The following is a 16,273-nucleotide window of genomic DNA, read 5'->3' as shown; positions in this document are numbered from 1 at the left end:
TGGGTAAAGACAGGAGATACAGACACTGGCAGTGTGGTGGTCAGGGGATCCCAAGCTCAGATGAGAAGTTGTGTGTGTTTACTCCTCTAGAGGTGCTGAGGTGTAGGAGAATGGAGGCAATCAGTGAGGCAGACTAAAGTCTCATCCAATAGCCAACTTTATTCAGAGCCTCAGACAGTTTATACTCTGAGGGTTGAGAGGAATCACTTGAGTAAGTGTACAATCACAAGGGTATGTCACACATGTGACATACTTGTAACAGGGAAGCCACACGGTCCATAGAGCCTTATAAATGATTACCAACAGTCAGTTGTGTTGAATAAGCTGGAGTAAACCCACTCCTCTCTACCAGGGAGGGCACGAAAGCACATTCCAGGAGCAGTTCTGTTTTTTGAAGAAACAGAAGTCACAAGGCTCTTATAGTGGTTTCTTGGAATTTTTCACAAGCACTCAGAAATCTCCTTCTACAGCTCCATTCTTGTGCACATATGAAGGCTGTGGCAGTTTCTCCTTTTAATGTCCCAGTAGTTCTTCAGTTGTAGAGATTGAAGCACACCCACATCTGTCTGTGTCGTTCAGACGGTGCTGCCCAGGAGTGTTCGCTCTTTCCGTCTCCTCAGTCTCCTCAGACACAGATGGTTAGTGTGGCAGAGAGAGAGAGAGAGAGAGAGAGAGAGAGAGAGAGAGAGAGAGGGGGAGGCAGAGAGGCAGAGAGGCTGTGTGTGTGTGTGTGCTTATGTCTACACCAGGTTATTGAGCAGGAACTCCTCACAAACTCATACTTTCAGTGATTCTGGTTTGAGTTTTACTTTAGATTTTCTGATCTTTTGCTGTGAGTGGGAGATCTTGCAGCTAGATTTGTACGAAGTCAGTTTCCCCTTTCCACAGAAGTTTGCGGGACAGTGTTTTATTTAGTCTAGATGGTCTTGACTTCCCTGTGTTGTCAGTTTGGCCGGGGATTTCTGATGTTTCTGCCTCTTATCTCCTGATGGCTGTGACTATAGGCATGTACGATGAGCCGCATTGTCTTCCCTGCTGAGGCTCCAACACAGGACTTGATGTTTGCTAGGATGACGTGCTGCCAGCTAAGCTTCCTTCTCAGCCCTGCCCATCATTTATGAGCCCTTCCCTTTGCGGAACTAGGTTGGCTAGGACCCAGAACACATTATCGAGAGGCCAGAGGTAAACAATAATTGGCTTCTTGGGGTAAAGGTGGATCCACCCCTGGGTTCAGCATAGCATTGCTAGAGACTGACTGAGGCATTATGTGTGCATGGAGAGTTTGAGTGCTTTGCAGACCAGGCAGTTAAACCAGAAGCAGTTCAGGGTTCAGTGTGTGTGTGTGTGTGTGGGTTGGGGGGGGGGGGGCAGGGAGTTCAGGGAAGGCTTGTGTTGAGCAAACTGGAAGTTGGGCAGAACAGTCAGTCATTTGGTTACAGTTATTTGTTTTGCTCTGTTGATGAGTCTGTGGATCAGTCACATAGTTGGCTCTGAGTAGTTGAGATTAACCTCTTCGTTTTTCTGTAATCCAGGCATTCCAAAGAAATTGCTCAAAATTCATTTTCATGAAATGAGGTGCTCAGGGTTCTTTGGGTATGGTCTCAATGAGAGTTACTGTAGTGGTCTTTAAATTAAATGTATTAATTACTTAATACTTGAGACAGAGTCCAGATATGCAGCATGGATGGATTGAAACTCTCTAAGTACTTTAGGGTGGCCTAGAACTCAAAAGAGATCTTCCTGTACCTGTCTCCACAGTGCTGGGATTAAAGGCCTGCACTGTCTTGTTGGGTCCTAGTCTATTTTTAGGTGTGAATTTTAGTTAATTATTTTTAGAGCTGCAGTACTGTTTCAAACTCAGTTCATCTTTTTTTTTTTTTTTTTTAAGATTTATTTATTATAAAGACTGCAGCTGTCTTCAGACACACCAGAAGATGGTTGTGGGATTTAAACTTAGGATCTTTGGAAGAGCAGTCAGTGCTCCTAATCGCCAAGCCATCTCTCCAGCCCCTCAGTTCATCTTTTATCTCTGTTGTTTAACAAGAAAGAGGACATGGTCTGCTCCAATGTCTTTTGGAAGCAGCAGTCCTTGAAGCTACTAGTCAGATCCCATAGTCCTTTTTGCATATTCTGTCTGGAAGGGTGAGTTTAGCTTTGCAGTGCATAGGGTTTGCTTCATTCTTCCTGCTCTTGTTTTTCATTGTGGTATTAAGCACTGTTAGTATGAACATATTTGGTTGTCTGTCATCTATCATGTGTGTAGGCATGTGGGCCATAGCATGCATGTGTGGAGGTTAAAAGACAACTTTCAGCTCTTGGTTCTTTCCTACCACCGTGTGGGTCTTGGGGATTGAACTGAGGTGTTCAGGCTTGGCCACAAGTACTCTTACCCGACAGGCCATCGCACTGGCGCCAGCCACTCTCCTTTGTTTTCTCTCCTCAGTCTAGTATATGGATTGTTTGGTTGGTGAATACTATTCTAGGTAACTGTTAAACCATTATTAAAACCTTCTACATGGAATTTCTTTTTATGGGTGTAATTTAGAACCAAATGAGGGAAATAATGTCTCAGCATGTAGTGAAATCTTTCCTTGCTTGAAAACTGAATTAAGGAATTGCTGATGAACTTGCAGCCTGACCTATGACATAGATATGTAGATATAAATGAATGAGGAGCTTTGGAGGATTTGGTAGCTGATATGCTTGTGGGTGATACAGTCTACTGCCTCTCATAGGATGTTGCAGAAGAGTCTGGAGCACTTGCCACTGAGCAGTGCTAATGTGTAACTCAGTGTATATAAGATCACTGTAAAGACTGTAATTGATTGTTCTCTGGACAACCCTTTGTAGGTCAGGGTTGCTTGAGCTGATGTGTCTGTGTGACTTAGGGCTGGCCAATGGTCCGGATGTGCTGGAGACGGATGGCCTCCATGAAGTGCCTCTCTGCAGCTGCCGCATGGAAACCCCCAAGAGCCGTGAGATCAGCACCCTGGCCAACAACCAGTGCATGGCCACTGAGAGCGTGGATCACGAAGTAAGCATGTTCATTTTTCCTTAAAATGGCAACAAGAATTGTCAGACTTCAGAATCCCAGTGTTTTCTGGTAAACCCTAGTCAGTAGTGTCAGATAACTGGGAACCTACACAGTACTGCTTTAAAAAACAACCAACCACGGAAGACAGGGCTGGAGTGATGGCTCAGTGGTAAACAGCATGTGCTGCTCTTACAGAGGACCCAAGTTCAGTTCCCAGCATCCACATCAAGTGGCTCACAACCTCCTGTGACTCCAGCCTCAAGGAATCCACTTGCTGTTTTCTGGTTTCTCTGGACATATCATTCTTATATATTGCACTCCTTTGTCATACAGACAAATAAATATAAAATCCTGTAAAAAAAAAAAAAGGAAGATAGTGTGCAAACTGTGGTTGCATAAAAGTGGCATGTTTCAAGATCATGCTTTCACCAAGGGCTTTACCATCGTGAGAAGTGAATAGATGGAGACAGTTGCTCCAGTATGTCCTGCCTGGGGAGAGGTGCCACTGGGATGCCCTAGGACCTTTGAACTATACTATGGTACTCTACTGCTCTTGCTGTATCCACCAGGCATAGACCTGGTGGATTGATGGCCCCTTCACCCTTATTCCTTCTAGATTGGAAGAAGGCAAGCAAGCAGCATACAGAGACAATGCCTTTTCTAAGACTTTCTCTGTTTTTGGCAAGATCTTTTTTTCTTCATCTTACCATGCTACTTGATTGCTAGTGAACAAAGCAGGAGCAGGGGTGAGAGGGTCAGTGGGCAGTAAGCTTGTCGATATTACAGTGAGAGAGATACTAGTTGCTGTGGCATGGCCTGTGGTGTGTTGGTTCTGTCTACTCCCTGCTGAGTCCTATGATCGTCATTCCAATACAGTTTTTGGAGCATTTGATCTTATGAAGCTTTCTCACTAAGTAAATAATTGATCTGTAACTGTTTGTTTTCGGGTTGAACTAGATGTGATGGTAGCAGCAGCACAAGGTGTTTGTAGCTGCAGCATGGGACTCTAGGATTGGCCCCTGCAGTTTCCTTGTGTTTCACAGGCAAAGGCAGAGAGGCTGTGTCACTTGTCCAGTCCAGGAAAGGGTAGGAATAGAGATGGATCCAGAGGTCAATGCTGAGCTGCCTACATTACCAGACTTGGGCAGTTTATGGGAGGGCCTAGTGTGTCTTTTATTGGTGCTGGGTCAGCTGATTGTGGGCTGATGCTACTAGACCTGCCCAGCCATTACTCCCAGTACCTGTTAATATAGCCAACTTTTGCTTCAGTGGAATTGGTGTTGTAAGTTTTGCTTTTCTCAGAGCTTTAATTTCTACTATGCTCTGGTTCAGGAACCACATTTTGAAAACCATTAGTTTTCTTGACATGGGTGTTAGGGAAGATCTAGTGAAATCTTGTCTCAATTTCAGAGTTTATTTTCTCTAAATTTTTTTTCTTTTTTCTCTTTTTTCTTTTTTCTTTTTTTTTTCTTTTTTTCGGAGCTGGGGACCGAACCCAGGGCCTTGCGCTCGCTAGGCAAGCGCTCTTCCGCTGAGCTAAATCCCCAACCCCTGTTTTCTCTAAATTTAATGTCTGTATATGCATGTCTCAAGCTTGTTGGCTTTTTAACATTTTTTTCCCTTCTCTCATTGAACTAAACAGAATTTGCTTATTGTTTCTAGCATTTATGGTATCTTTGCATGCAAAGATTTTTTAAAAAAATATTTATTAATTTTATGTGTACAGGTGTTTGGCCTGTGTGCTACATGTGTGTCCCTGTTGCTTCTAGATGCCAGAAGTTGGTGTCAGGCTCCCTGTGGTTGGAGTTAAAGATAGTTGTGAATATAGGTGCTGAGAACTGAGTCTGGTCCTCTGGGAGAGCAGTCATTCCTCTTAACTGCTTAGCTATCTCTCCAGCCCCTATATTAGAAGATTTTTTTTTCTTCTTTTTCCCCCGGAGCTGAGGACCAAACCCAGGGCCTTGTGCTCTACCACTGAGCTGAATCCCCAACCCCTGTATTAGACGATCTTGAGTGTTTCCTCTTCCACTTCTCCTCTAGTTCCTCGTGCCACTAACCTGTAGGGAATTGGATCCCTGATGCTGAATTTAGCTGATGACGTTCTAGCTGATGATGTTCTTAATGTTGTTAAGTCATTGCCTGTAGTGTTTGTTACTTGAAAACAAAATCTGAAGACATGGTCAGATTTAAGGCTTATGACTTATGTAATGTCCGACATGATGGCACAGCCTTTAATCTCAACACTTGGGAGGCAGAGGCCGGTGGATCTCTGAATTCAAGGTCAGCCTGGTTTATAAAGCAAGTCCAGGCAGCCAGGGACTGCTCGTTTCACACCCCCCTCCCCCACAACAAAAACAACAACAATGACAAAAAACCAACCCATATGATTTAACCTTGACAGGGAGGGCATGCTACAAGGCAAGAGTGGTAGGGTTTCCATGGCAGCTTCTGTCCTTCCTCATCAGGACTTTGCTTGTAGGTTTTAACTCCTGACTGATGACTGACTGTTCATTACTTTATTTCAAGTTCAATATTGTTTGTTATTTCTATTGGTTTCTTCTGCCATCAGTGCTTAGAATTCTTTGGTACAAGTGAGTGCGCCCATATCTGCTAGAGTGGTAGTGTTTCTGAAATATGCTTCATAGTGGAAAGGCAAAGTTCATGGATATAGCCTCTCTTCACACCAGGGGTTTGGGCTTTGACTTTTGTGCTGTAATTTGGATATGATTTCTTTCTCATTTTCTCCCTTCCTATTTCTACAGCATTCTTGGAAACTCATGTTTCTCTGTGTATGATATTTATTATAAGTTATTTTGTCTTTTTATAACCATACCATTTCAGGTAAGACAGCTGCTTCCGAGGTTGCTTGGGTTTGGAAATTCTCATTGTCTGGTTCTTTCACCTAAGTTGTAGTTCAGCAGATCTCTTTGAATTTCTTGACAGAATTGCAAAGGCCTGCCCAGCCCAATTTCTTGCAAGACTTGGGAGGCTGTGTCTAGACTGAGCACAAGACTGGTACTTTTCACAGATGTGGCTGTTGCTACCTGATGTCTACCTCGATCATGCATTGGAGGTTTCAAAATGTTGCTATAGTTCTTCCATGGATTGTCATTTGTTGGTCAAAATAATCTAATCTGTTTCAATGCCTAGCTGTATGCCTCTTAGAGGCATGGCAGTACTGATGTGAGACTTTGGTCCTGTGTCTAGCAATCTTTAAGACATTAACTTGGTTTTTTCACAGATTTTGATGTTAACTAGTACTCCTTTTACAGTATTGTTGTGAACTGAAGTATTTGGTAAGTTTAATTCTTTGTATTGTTATTAAAGCTCAGATAGCCTTACCCTTGCTTCATGAGAAAAGACACTAGCTAGCGGTTTGGTAAATTCTCTTTTTTAAGCTTCCACATAGTATGCATTTGGAAAGCCAGAACCACTGATTTGAGGTCCGGTCATTAATGTTAGTGTTGTAGAGCTGTGCACAGGTGATGGAGCTATGCAGAGTGCAAGCACACAGCCTGACACTAAAGTAACAGGGCTGAAAGTTTGATAGTGGAGTCAAGACAGACAGAAAAATGAACTGTGAAGAGGTGAGAATGAAAATGGCGTTCAGTTTGACCTTATCAACCTGGGTCAGATGTGTAGAGTCTGATGCCAGGCGGCTTATGTCAGCGTTTTAAACGCAGTATGGTTTAGAAAAAGTTCTCTGGTATAATACAATTCGCAGTACACAAGGGAAACATAATTACATTGACACTCAACTCAGGGCACATGTCATGTCTTCTAAGAAGATGGGTTCTAGAGAGACCTGTACTAGCTTAAGGAAGGATCTAGCCTGGTCTCAATCATACAGAGAGCCATAGAGGTCATTTGGACTGTTAGCCATCTCTGGTCCTGGTTGTGGGAACTGGGTGGAGTCCCATTTATATAGCTAATTAATGAAAGGGTCATTTAGACTACTAGGTATCTCCAGTCCTGGCTATGGGAGCCTGGGGAAGCCCTCAGCTGCACAGGTAACATGAGGATCATTTAGATTCCTAGCCGACCCCTGGTCCTGGTTGTAGGATCTTGATATGGACTGATCCAACAGAGAACATAAATCACCAGACTATTTATCACTGCTAGTTCTCAGCCTTCTGGGAAAACAGGTTATATGTCCTACCCTTTGAAAGATAAATCCTGGTTGCTTAATATTCCTGGTTTCCCTGGAGATGTGTAGTGCAAGGATCTTTGTGCTCCCAAGTTGAAGATACTACGTCAGATATTTAAGAAAGCACTACATGAGCAGTCTCTTAAGAGCCACCATGTGACTTGGCTGCATCTGAGTTTCTGAGGCCAGACTCAGAAAGATACAAGTACCTTTTTCTTTTTGTTCTGTCTCTTTCAGATGCTGGCTAGAAGTGATCCTTTGGGCTTCCTCCCTCATTCTCTAAAGTCTTTCTTCCGTCTGTTTAGCAGCTTGTCTGTCATGTGTCTGACCTCCATCCCACCATAAGCGGCATAGCTTTGTCTCCTTCTTCCTCTGGGCAGACAGTGTCTGAGACTTGAAGCTTTCTTACGCAGTGCTCGTTTGTTGTTTCCCCTTTTCTCTTTGTTCTTTTACATTAATAAAAGTTGTTCTTTTTTTTTTTTTCCTTTTCTTTTTTTCGGAGCTGGGGACCGAACCCAGGGCCTTGCGCTTGCTAGGCAAGCGCTCTACCACTGAGCTAAATCCCCAACTCCATAAAAGTTGTTCTTAAGCTTAAAAAAAAGTACAAGTAAAAAGAAAACACCACATTATCAAACTGGTTCTAGTGGAACACAACCTATAGTTTGATGTGGTATCAAAAAACAGTGTCCACAATCACCAGATGTTGACTGTGGAAGTAGATAGGTCATTATACCACCTTTATTAAATGATCCTCTACATTAAAGAGTTTTGTAGCAATAGAGAACAATGCCACTCATTAGATATCTTTTTTGAAATTTTTGGTATTAAAGTATGCTTTTTATATTGGCATGGTAGGTTTATTTCTATATTAAGATAAATTGAGGGCCATTGCCATGACTCAGTGGGTAGAGGCACCCAAGCCTAAAGATTTGAGTTCAATACCCAGAAGCCATGTAAAAGTGAATACCAACCCTGCAAAGTTGTTCTGGCCTCACAGACACACTACAGTACCTCCACCCCTCCTCTGTCTTGCTTCATCTTCTGACCCCAGCCCCTCTCTCCTCTCATCCTCTTCAAGCTCTGGGTTTGGGGAATTATTATCATTCTTGTTAAGTATGTGAATGTTCTTAAGATCATGTTAAATGTGGTAGTACCTTGAACTTTTAATGAATAAAGCACTGATTTTCCCTATAAAGAGTCTTGTGGAGAAGTTAAAGTGGCTGCTCAGGTGAGAATGTTAGGAACTTTAAAAGTAGACATGGGCTTATAAGGAATTTTATTGTACTCCAGGCTCCATTCTGTTTGTGTGAAATTGGTGTTTTGCCTGCACGTATGTCTGTGTGATAGTGTCAGATCTTGGAGACAATTGTGAGCTGCCCTTGTGGGTCCTGGAAGAACAGTTAGCGCTGTGCTCTTAACTGCTGAGCCATCTCTACAGCCTCAGTGTCCATTATTAAAACTTTCCTTAATAGAATGTTTAATTAAGGAAGCTCTAGTAGCTTCTCTTGTAGCACCAGGCATACAAAGTATGAGATTGTGTCTCTGCCTTGCCTTTCTTGTTGCAAACCTGATTTTCCTTGTGGAGTAAGTTATAACTTTTTAGTTTCTCCCGATTCTGTGCTTCATCCTTGCCTCCAGGCAGATGAATCTGAGTTATCTGTTTGATGTTGTTAGTGCTCACTTGCTTGCTTTTGACCTTGTGAGGATACAACTGTTCATCTCTTTGGTTTGTCTCCCTGCTCTTTTCCCTGCAAAATGGAGGCTACCTCATCACTTCATAGCTGTACTCTCTGTGTTCATGAGCTACTTCTCTTTGTCAGCCTTAAGAAAGTTCTATTGCTATTCTGTTGAAGTACTTTCCAGGAGATTACCTGCCTAGTATGCTGTTTGATTCAACATTCCCCTAGCCTTTGACTCTGTTCCCATTTCCATTGCAGTAGCTGGACAAAATCACCCTGTCATTGTATGATCATACAGATACTTTAAGCTCTTGAAATTCAAATACTAAATACATGGATGAAATTTCAGATTCCAAAGTTAGTGAATTGTTTTAGCATCTGTGTGTACAGGCCTGTGTCTATGCTCTCTCACATTTTCTTTTGTAAATTACTGACCCCTTCTTCCCCAATCTCTGTCTATAAAGAACTTGTGTCTAGAGGTCTTGACCAAGATTCCTAGAGAATCACTTGGTGCTGGGGGTGGTATCCTATGGCTGTTTCAAGATTCACATGCCCTGGCTTTCCCCATTTTGAGTTTTATGTCTTAGCTATGGGGAAACATCCAGGCTGTCTTGACAAGGTCTCTGATTCCTGCACAGTCCGGATAGTCATCAGCAAAGCACTTGCTGGTCCATTAGTCCCTGTTTCTTGTTTCTGCTGCTTATGTGTTCCTTGCTGGGTTCTTCGGGGCAGTCCTTGGCACACTTACTCACATTTTCACATGGAGTCTTAGGAAAAGATGCATTTGGAAGTTTTTTGATTTGTATTTCTGATTGCTTATTGTTTGAAATCTTGCAGAACGCAGGCCTAGGTCCTTTCTGTAGTCCTATGGCTCCTGGCCATGCAGTCCAGCTGAATATATTGCCCCGCAGAGCAGAGAAGTAGTGAAGGCTATGCCATTTTTTTTTTTTTAATTTTTTTTTTAAGATTTATTTATTTGTAAGAACATTGTAGCTGTCTTCAGACCAGAAGAGGGCATCAGATCTCACTACAGATGGTTGTGAGCCACCATGTGGTTGCTGGGATTTGAACTCAGGACCTCTGGAAGAGCAGTCAGTGATCTTAACCACTGAGCCATCTCTCCAGCCCGCCATTTTTATTTTTTTTATTTTTTATTTTATTTTATTTATTTATTTATTTATTTTTTTTTGGAGGGGAGGGAGCTGAGGACCAAACCCAGGGCCTTGTGCTTGCTAGGCAAGCGCTCTACCACTGAGCTAAATCCCCAACCCCATGCCATATTTCTTTATCAGAGTATCTGAACAGTTAGTGTTTGCTGGGGGACATCTATAGGTTTTTCAGAATTACCGCTCATCTTTTTCTCCTTTTGGGCTATTTCTTGTCTTAATTGTTTGCTGTCAGAGCAACTTCATGTATTGAAGCAGCACTCTTTGGTCTGCATAGCAAACAGTCACTTCTTTTCTGGTACATAGAAGCATCTCACAGAGCAGCTTCTGTTTATACTGTGACAATTGTCCTTGAATCTTGGCTTTCTTGCGACTTTCTGTGCTTGTGTCCCTTGGGCATATCTGAGAAACATTGCTCTGTTTCTTACCTCTCAGCTCTGATTCCATGTGCAGGAGACTTCAGATGGCTCACTTGGGACTCATTGATCTGTAACCCCCTGGTCACTTGGGAGAGCCTTGGCCTTCTTACCTAGGGTGTGTTTGTTGTCCAGCTCTCTTCTCATCCTGATGCTGTCCTTCATTTATGCTCAAACTGAGCCCTTGATTCTCTGGCCACCTAAGCCTCTGAATTCAGTTACTTGCTGTTATCATCCCTAGGCTAATGGCAGGGATGGTGGTTGGGGCTAACTGTTGTGTGGCAGGTACTTTATACTGCTTGTGACTCTAGGCTTGCCTCTGAAGGCTCATGGCTCCTTCAGTCACCTCATAGCTGCTGAGAATGTCCCACATGTCTGGTGCTTTCCACTGCCCAGTGGGTGGAAAAGCTGTTCCCTTGCAGCTTTGTCACTGACCCCTGGTCTTGTCTGCTTGCAGTTGGGCCGGTGTACAAACAGCGTGGTCAAGTATGAGCTGATGCGCCCTTCCAACAAAGCACCACTCTTGGTGCTGTGTGAAGACCATCGGGGTCGCATGGTGAAGCACCAGTGCTGTCCTGGCTGCGGCTACTTCTGCACGGCGGTAAGAGCCCAACCCGCCTGCCGGGCTTCAGGAGTCCTCAGCAGAGACTCAGTCCAGCATTGTACCCCATATAGGTCTGTTTCATAAGCCCTCACCACAGTTCTTGAGCTTTCTTCCTGTAGACAATTGACCTGGTACCCCTGGGTTCTCTTGTTTTGTTCTGTGGATTTCTGTCTTGAGTACAGAGGAGGGCAAGCCTCCTCCCTCTGCTAACCTCTCTATGCTCTGTTAGTTATCACTGAGATCTTGTCTTTGATGGCTCTGCTCATGAGATATATGTGCATCCACCTAGCCCATAGGTCAGGCTCCTTCTCATGCCTCTGTGAGTGCCTTCACCTACCTGTACCTTTGGATGTCCTGCTGCCCTCTGTGACCTAGGCCAGGAGCTCCTGCTCTGAGGGCTTATCTTTGAGTTCTGTACCTGGTTTTCTTCCTAGGCTTCCCTTTTTGTGCTTCTGCTGAGAAAAAGAGAACTCCTCTGAATTCCATTGTTTCTGGCTCTGCAAGAACAGCTGTTCTAATTGGTGCTCTAATTGGTATTTATTAAAATGGTCACCTTTGGGACTCTGACTCTATCTGTCATTATATCATGTGGGCCTTGTAGACTATGTCTTTGTACAGCTCTTGCTTGTTCAGAGTGGCCAGACTGAGGCCTCAGCTAGCTGGGTCACTGGGGTTTGAAGATGGGTAGTGGTGGCTGTAAGATAACCTTTGGTGGCCTCTGCTTACTTTGTGAGCTCTTTGTAAACTCAGTGTTTTGTTTCCCTCCTGTTTATCACCAGGCCATAGCTGGGCTTCTACTTGCCTGAACCCGAATGGTTCAGTAGAGCTTCCTGTAATTCCGTAAATGTATTCTGAGTTTTTAAAAATGATTTTCATCTTCATTTTTCCAGGGTAACTTCATGGAATGTCAGCCTGAGAGCAGCATCTCTCATCGTTTCCATAAGGACTGTGCCTCTCGAGTCAACAATGCCAGCTACTGTCCCCATTGTGGGGAAGAGACTTCCAAGGCCAAAGAGGTGACCATAGCAAAAGCAGACACGACTTCCACAGTGACCCTGGCCCCTGGACAGGAGAAGAGCTTGGCTGCTGAGGGCAGGGCTGACACGACCACTGGCAGGTACTAAACAACGTAGCTGTGACCAAGCCTTCCACATAATATCCCCAAGGATATGTCCTCTGTAGTTCCCGGTTTCAGTTGCTTCGCCAGAAGCCTCAGTGAACCTCGTCATGTATCATGGGTTCTGATCTCTGAGACGTATTGGTGTTCATTTAATACCGTCTTCACATGGGTCTCTTTTATTCTGGCATGATGAAATCATCTATGTTGAATCAGTTTTATGTTCCTTGACATGATACAGCTTTTTGTGCTTTTGTCGCTTACATGTGTAGTCTCCACACCCTGTGGAGCTGTGGGACTTGCTGCACTGTTTGCTACAGGGTTAAAGACAAGAATTATTTATATATATAAATAATTAATTTGCTTTTCTAAAAAGGACCAGTAGAAAGAGCTTTTGAGCTGGGGAGATAAATAGATGACTGCAGTCTCTCCTGCCAGGCAGGCCCTGATAGGAAAGGAATGGTGAAGAGATTCTTTCCAGATGGCGACAGAACTATCAAGTTTCTTAGCAAAAGAGGAAGGAAGTTTTATAACCACGACAGCAGTAGAAAAAATAACCGGGGTTGGGGATTTAGCTCAGTGGTAGAGCGCTTGCCTAGGAAGCGCAAGGCCCTGGGTTCGGTCCCCAGCTCCGAAAAAAAGAACCAAAAAAAAAAAAAGAAAAAAAGAAAAAAAATAACCTAAAACTTCATTTTGGGGTCATTTAGAAGACTCTGATTGCATGTATATACAGCCGATTGTATGTATATACAGCTGATTGCATGTATATACAGCCGATTGTATGTATATACAGCCAGACCAAGGGGTCAGAAGGCCTTACTGCTCTCCTGTTATTGGTGACACTCAGTATTCTCAAGTCATAGTCTTCAATTGTGGAAAGCAGTAGATTTGCTAGTTAAAGCTGAATCTTGTTTATTAAAGTAAGGTTTGAGTGGGTGAGTGGTACTCCTAGTAATGTGGTGCTGAGTTCTGCGGTCTTGTTTATCAGGGGTCTGCACTTCAGGCAGCTCTCTGGAGTCTCGCAGGTACTCAACAGACTGGTAGTTGACTCTACTCAGGTTGGAATATGTCTGATTTATATATTCAGTGGTTTCTGTGAGAGACAACCTATGTGGTCAGGTTGGAATATGTCTTATTTATATAATCAATGGTTTCAGTGAGAAAGAGGTTTTCCAAATAATGACATTTTTAATAATTTTAATAATTTTTTTCTCATGAAGCATTGCTGGAGCCCCAGAGGATGAAAAATCGCAGAGCACAGTCACTCAGGCACCAGAGTGCTTCGATCCTGCAGGGCCAGCTGGTTTCGTGAGGCCGACCTCTGGCTTTTCCCAGGGCCCAGGAAAGGAAACCTTGGAAAGTGCTCTCATTGCTCTGGACTCTGAAAAGTAAGAGCCTGCCTGGTGGTTTGGTTTGCTTTTGTCTTTGTTTTCAAAGAGACAATTTAGAGCCAGGACTTCCTATTGCTTTCCAGCTTTTTAAATAACATGGTTCATCAAAAGAACGAACACATGAGGTGTCAGCCTCATGTGTCTTTCTAATGTCTGGGATAAATTGTTGCAAATTGTTATTCGTTTATGCCAAGAGTGAGAAGTGATATTATTGTTATCCTGAGCATGACCTTTATTGAGTAAGCTGCCTGCAGGTCCCTAGTGTACACACTTTATTCCATGGGCTTGCTGCCTAATCTCTGCCTAGTGTGGGCTAGACCAGGTGACCCCTCAGACTATTTACTAGTCCCTACACTGCAGTCTTTCTTGGTTCACAGATCAACCTGTGTCCTCTTTCCTTGGGGACCGCATTACACTCCTTAGAGAGGTTTATCCAATTGACCTCTAAATTTACTCTGCCCTGGAAAGAAAGTAGGTTACTCGTTCTTAACAGACAAGTTCCTCTGTTACTCTTCCTTATTCTGAATAGCCTCTCACTATCTCTGTCCTGGCCCATCTGGTACCTATAGTCCCTATCTACTGACCAGGCCCCAGTTTTTTTCTGACCCTCCACCTCTAATCCCTGTTTATGGTTCAATGTAAATTTCATAGCAATAGGTTAGCTCAGGTTTCTTCTTGATGCTAGAGGGTAGTTAGTATCACCCCGTGACAGTCATCCTCATTTGAGCTGTAGAGGCCACCCTGGACATTTTGCCAGGCACTTAGTGACTAGTGTATGATTTCTCCTTGGGATCCCTTGACCCTCTATAATGTAGCAGCTTGTCTGTACCTGGGATAGGCTCTGTGTCATCTTACCAATGGTGTTTTAGTATCACTTTGATTATGTCTGAAGACAGTTGCTTGGGTTTCTGTCATTGTTTTATTTGTTCAGTTGTTGGGGCGGGGGGGGGGGGGCAGATCCTCAGGGATTTAAGCATGCTGGCAGATGCTTAAATTGAGCTGGACCTCTTGCCCTGTTGTTTTGACAGTAAGAGTCTGGTACTGATTGCTGTCCTCTGCTTTTTACAGACCGAAGAAACTTCGCTTCCACCCGAAGCAGCTGTACTTCTCCGCTAGGCAGGGTGAGCTGCAGAAGGTGCTTCTCATGCTGGGTGAGTTGTTGCTACACCTGAGGCCGTAGAAGGAACACAGAGAAGCCTTGTTACCCCTTTTCTCATGAGCCCCATCTCACTGGCTGATGTTTGTAATTCTTTGACTCCTCTGATTAGTAAAAGAAAGTGCTCCCTGGTATTTAGTCTGCCTTGTGTCACTAGAAATGCTCTCTGTGCATCTCTAGTTTTTAAAAAGGAATTAGAGGATGATTAAATGACGCAGAAGTATACGTGCAGGAAAAGCAGCATGATTGGGTCCTGTTGTGATGTGCTTCAGTGACGAGCCCAGTGCTTGTGCTGAGAGGAGCAATGCTGCTTCATAAAGTGACCCAGGAGAGAGCTGCAGTTTACCACTGCAGCTGCTGGGCTTGGCTTCGCTCTTATGCCCGAGCGAGAGTGTGCTGGCCCGGTTGCAGCTTGATACCCGAGCTTGCTCTCTGCTGTCTGTTTTCTTCAGGTTGAGAGCATGAGTAAAGAGCTCATTGCCTGACAGCAAATCATGAAAGAAGCTAAAAACTCATTTGAGGGCAACGGGGAAGATGGGAAAGTTTAATTTATTAAAAAAAAAAAAATTAGTTTTACTTTTCATGGACTTCATGCAGTATTACATTGCTTCATTACTTTTTTGCATGGTACCTTGGGTAAATGTCTAGAAAAATGTACAATATTTGGGAGGCTAAGGTAGAGGGATTTGAATGTTAATGGCCAGTCTGGGTTACGTAGTGAGGTTCTGTGCTCCCCAAAGTAAAAATGTAACAAAAAGTAAGTATCCAAGCCTCAAGGCCACACTTTTGCTCCTGCGACACATCTGTTCTTAGAGCTCTGCTTGCTCTTATCATTGGTTGCATGAGCTTTCAAGAGGCATGGCGAGGCGCTCTGACAAACCTGCTTGGAGGGTTTCCTGTGGGGCTGATTTCTGCCTGCAAACAGGTCATTGTGGTGTAGTGGCTACATCATGGCTCCAGAGCTTGCTTTTTATCTTAAAGGTGTCAATGCCATAAGCATCTTTGTGGAAGGGCATTGTGGTTGCATATGATATAATTAGTAAAACTGTGTTTGTTTACAGTTGATGGAATTGATCCCAACTTCAAAATGGAGCACCAAAGTAAGCGTTCCCCATTACACGCTGCTGCAGAGGCTGGCCACGTGGACATCTGCCACATGCTGGTTCAGGTTTGGAAGGATAGCTTTGAATAGATCTTCATCCTCTCAGTGTGCATCTTAAGTGTCACTAGGTTTTATTGGAAGGCTAAAATTGCAGTGGTACCTCCAGGCCACCGTAGGAAGATGCCTCTCAGCCCTGTGACTGTTGACTGCTTCTATTGTTTATCCTGACATTTGCCTCTGTTAGAGTATCTGTGTTTCCACTTACTTTCTAGTTTTAATATTTAAGATCTGCTGCAGAAGATGTAGGCTTAGTGGGCCCAAATCTTTCCTTCTTCTAATCCTAGTGACTAATTATATACCCCTCATTGTTTAAGTCACACCTCTAATTTGCTCTAACTTTATGAGACGACTGAGTAGTTGAAGACAAGCTGAGTTTGACTCTTGGGACTCACATGGTGGAA

At 43.7% G+C, this 16,273-nt stretch overlaps 1 protein-coding gene across 30 annotated transcripts in view; it reads left to right on the top strand.

The window, feature by feature from the left end:
* The window catches only part of Ehmt1 (euchromatic histone lysine methyltransferase 1), a 148,589-nt gene that overhangs the window by 91,978 nt on the left and 40,338 nt on the right, over window positions 1-16,273 (top strand). For 15 of the 30 annotated variants that reach the window (XM_087652918.1, XM_087652916.1, XM_087652909.1 and 12 more), the window contains 6 exon segments: window positions 2,889-3,034; window positions 10,900-11,043; window positions 11,937-12,163; window positions 13,384-13,551; window positions 14,623-14,705; window positions 15,772-15,878. In XM_087652918.1, coding sequence (XP_087509044.1) covers window positions 2,889-3,034; window positions 10,900-11,043; window positions 11,937-12,163; window positions 13,384-13,551; window positions 14,623-14,705; window positions 15,772-15,878 — 875 coding nt within the window. 30 annotated transcript variants of the gene reach the window in all.

The sequence above is a fragment of the Rattus norvegicus genome, chromosome 3, assembly GCF_021556685.1.
Source record: "Rattus norvegicus strain SHRSP/BbbUtx chromosome 3, alternate assembly SHRSP_T2T, whole genome shotgun sequence".
Taxonomy (NCBI): Eukaryota; Metazoa; Chordata; class Mammalia; order Rodentia; family Muridae; genus Rattus; species Rattus norvegicus.
Note: the sequence above shows the minus strand (reverse complement) of the source record. Positions and strands in the feature narration are given on the sequence as shown.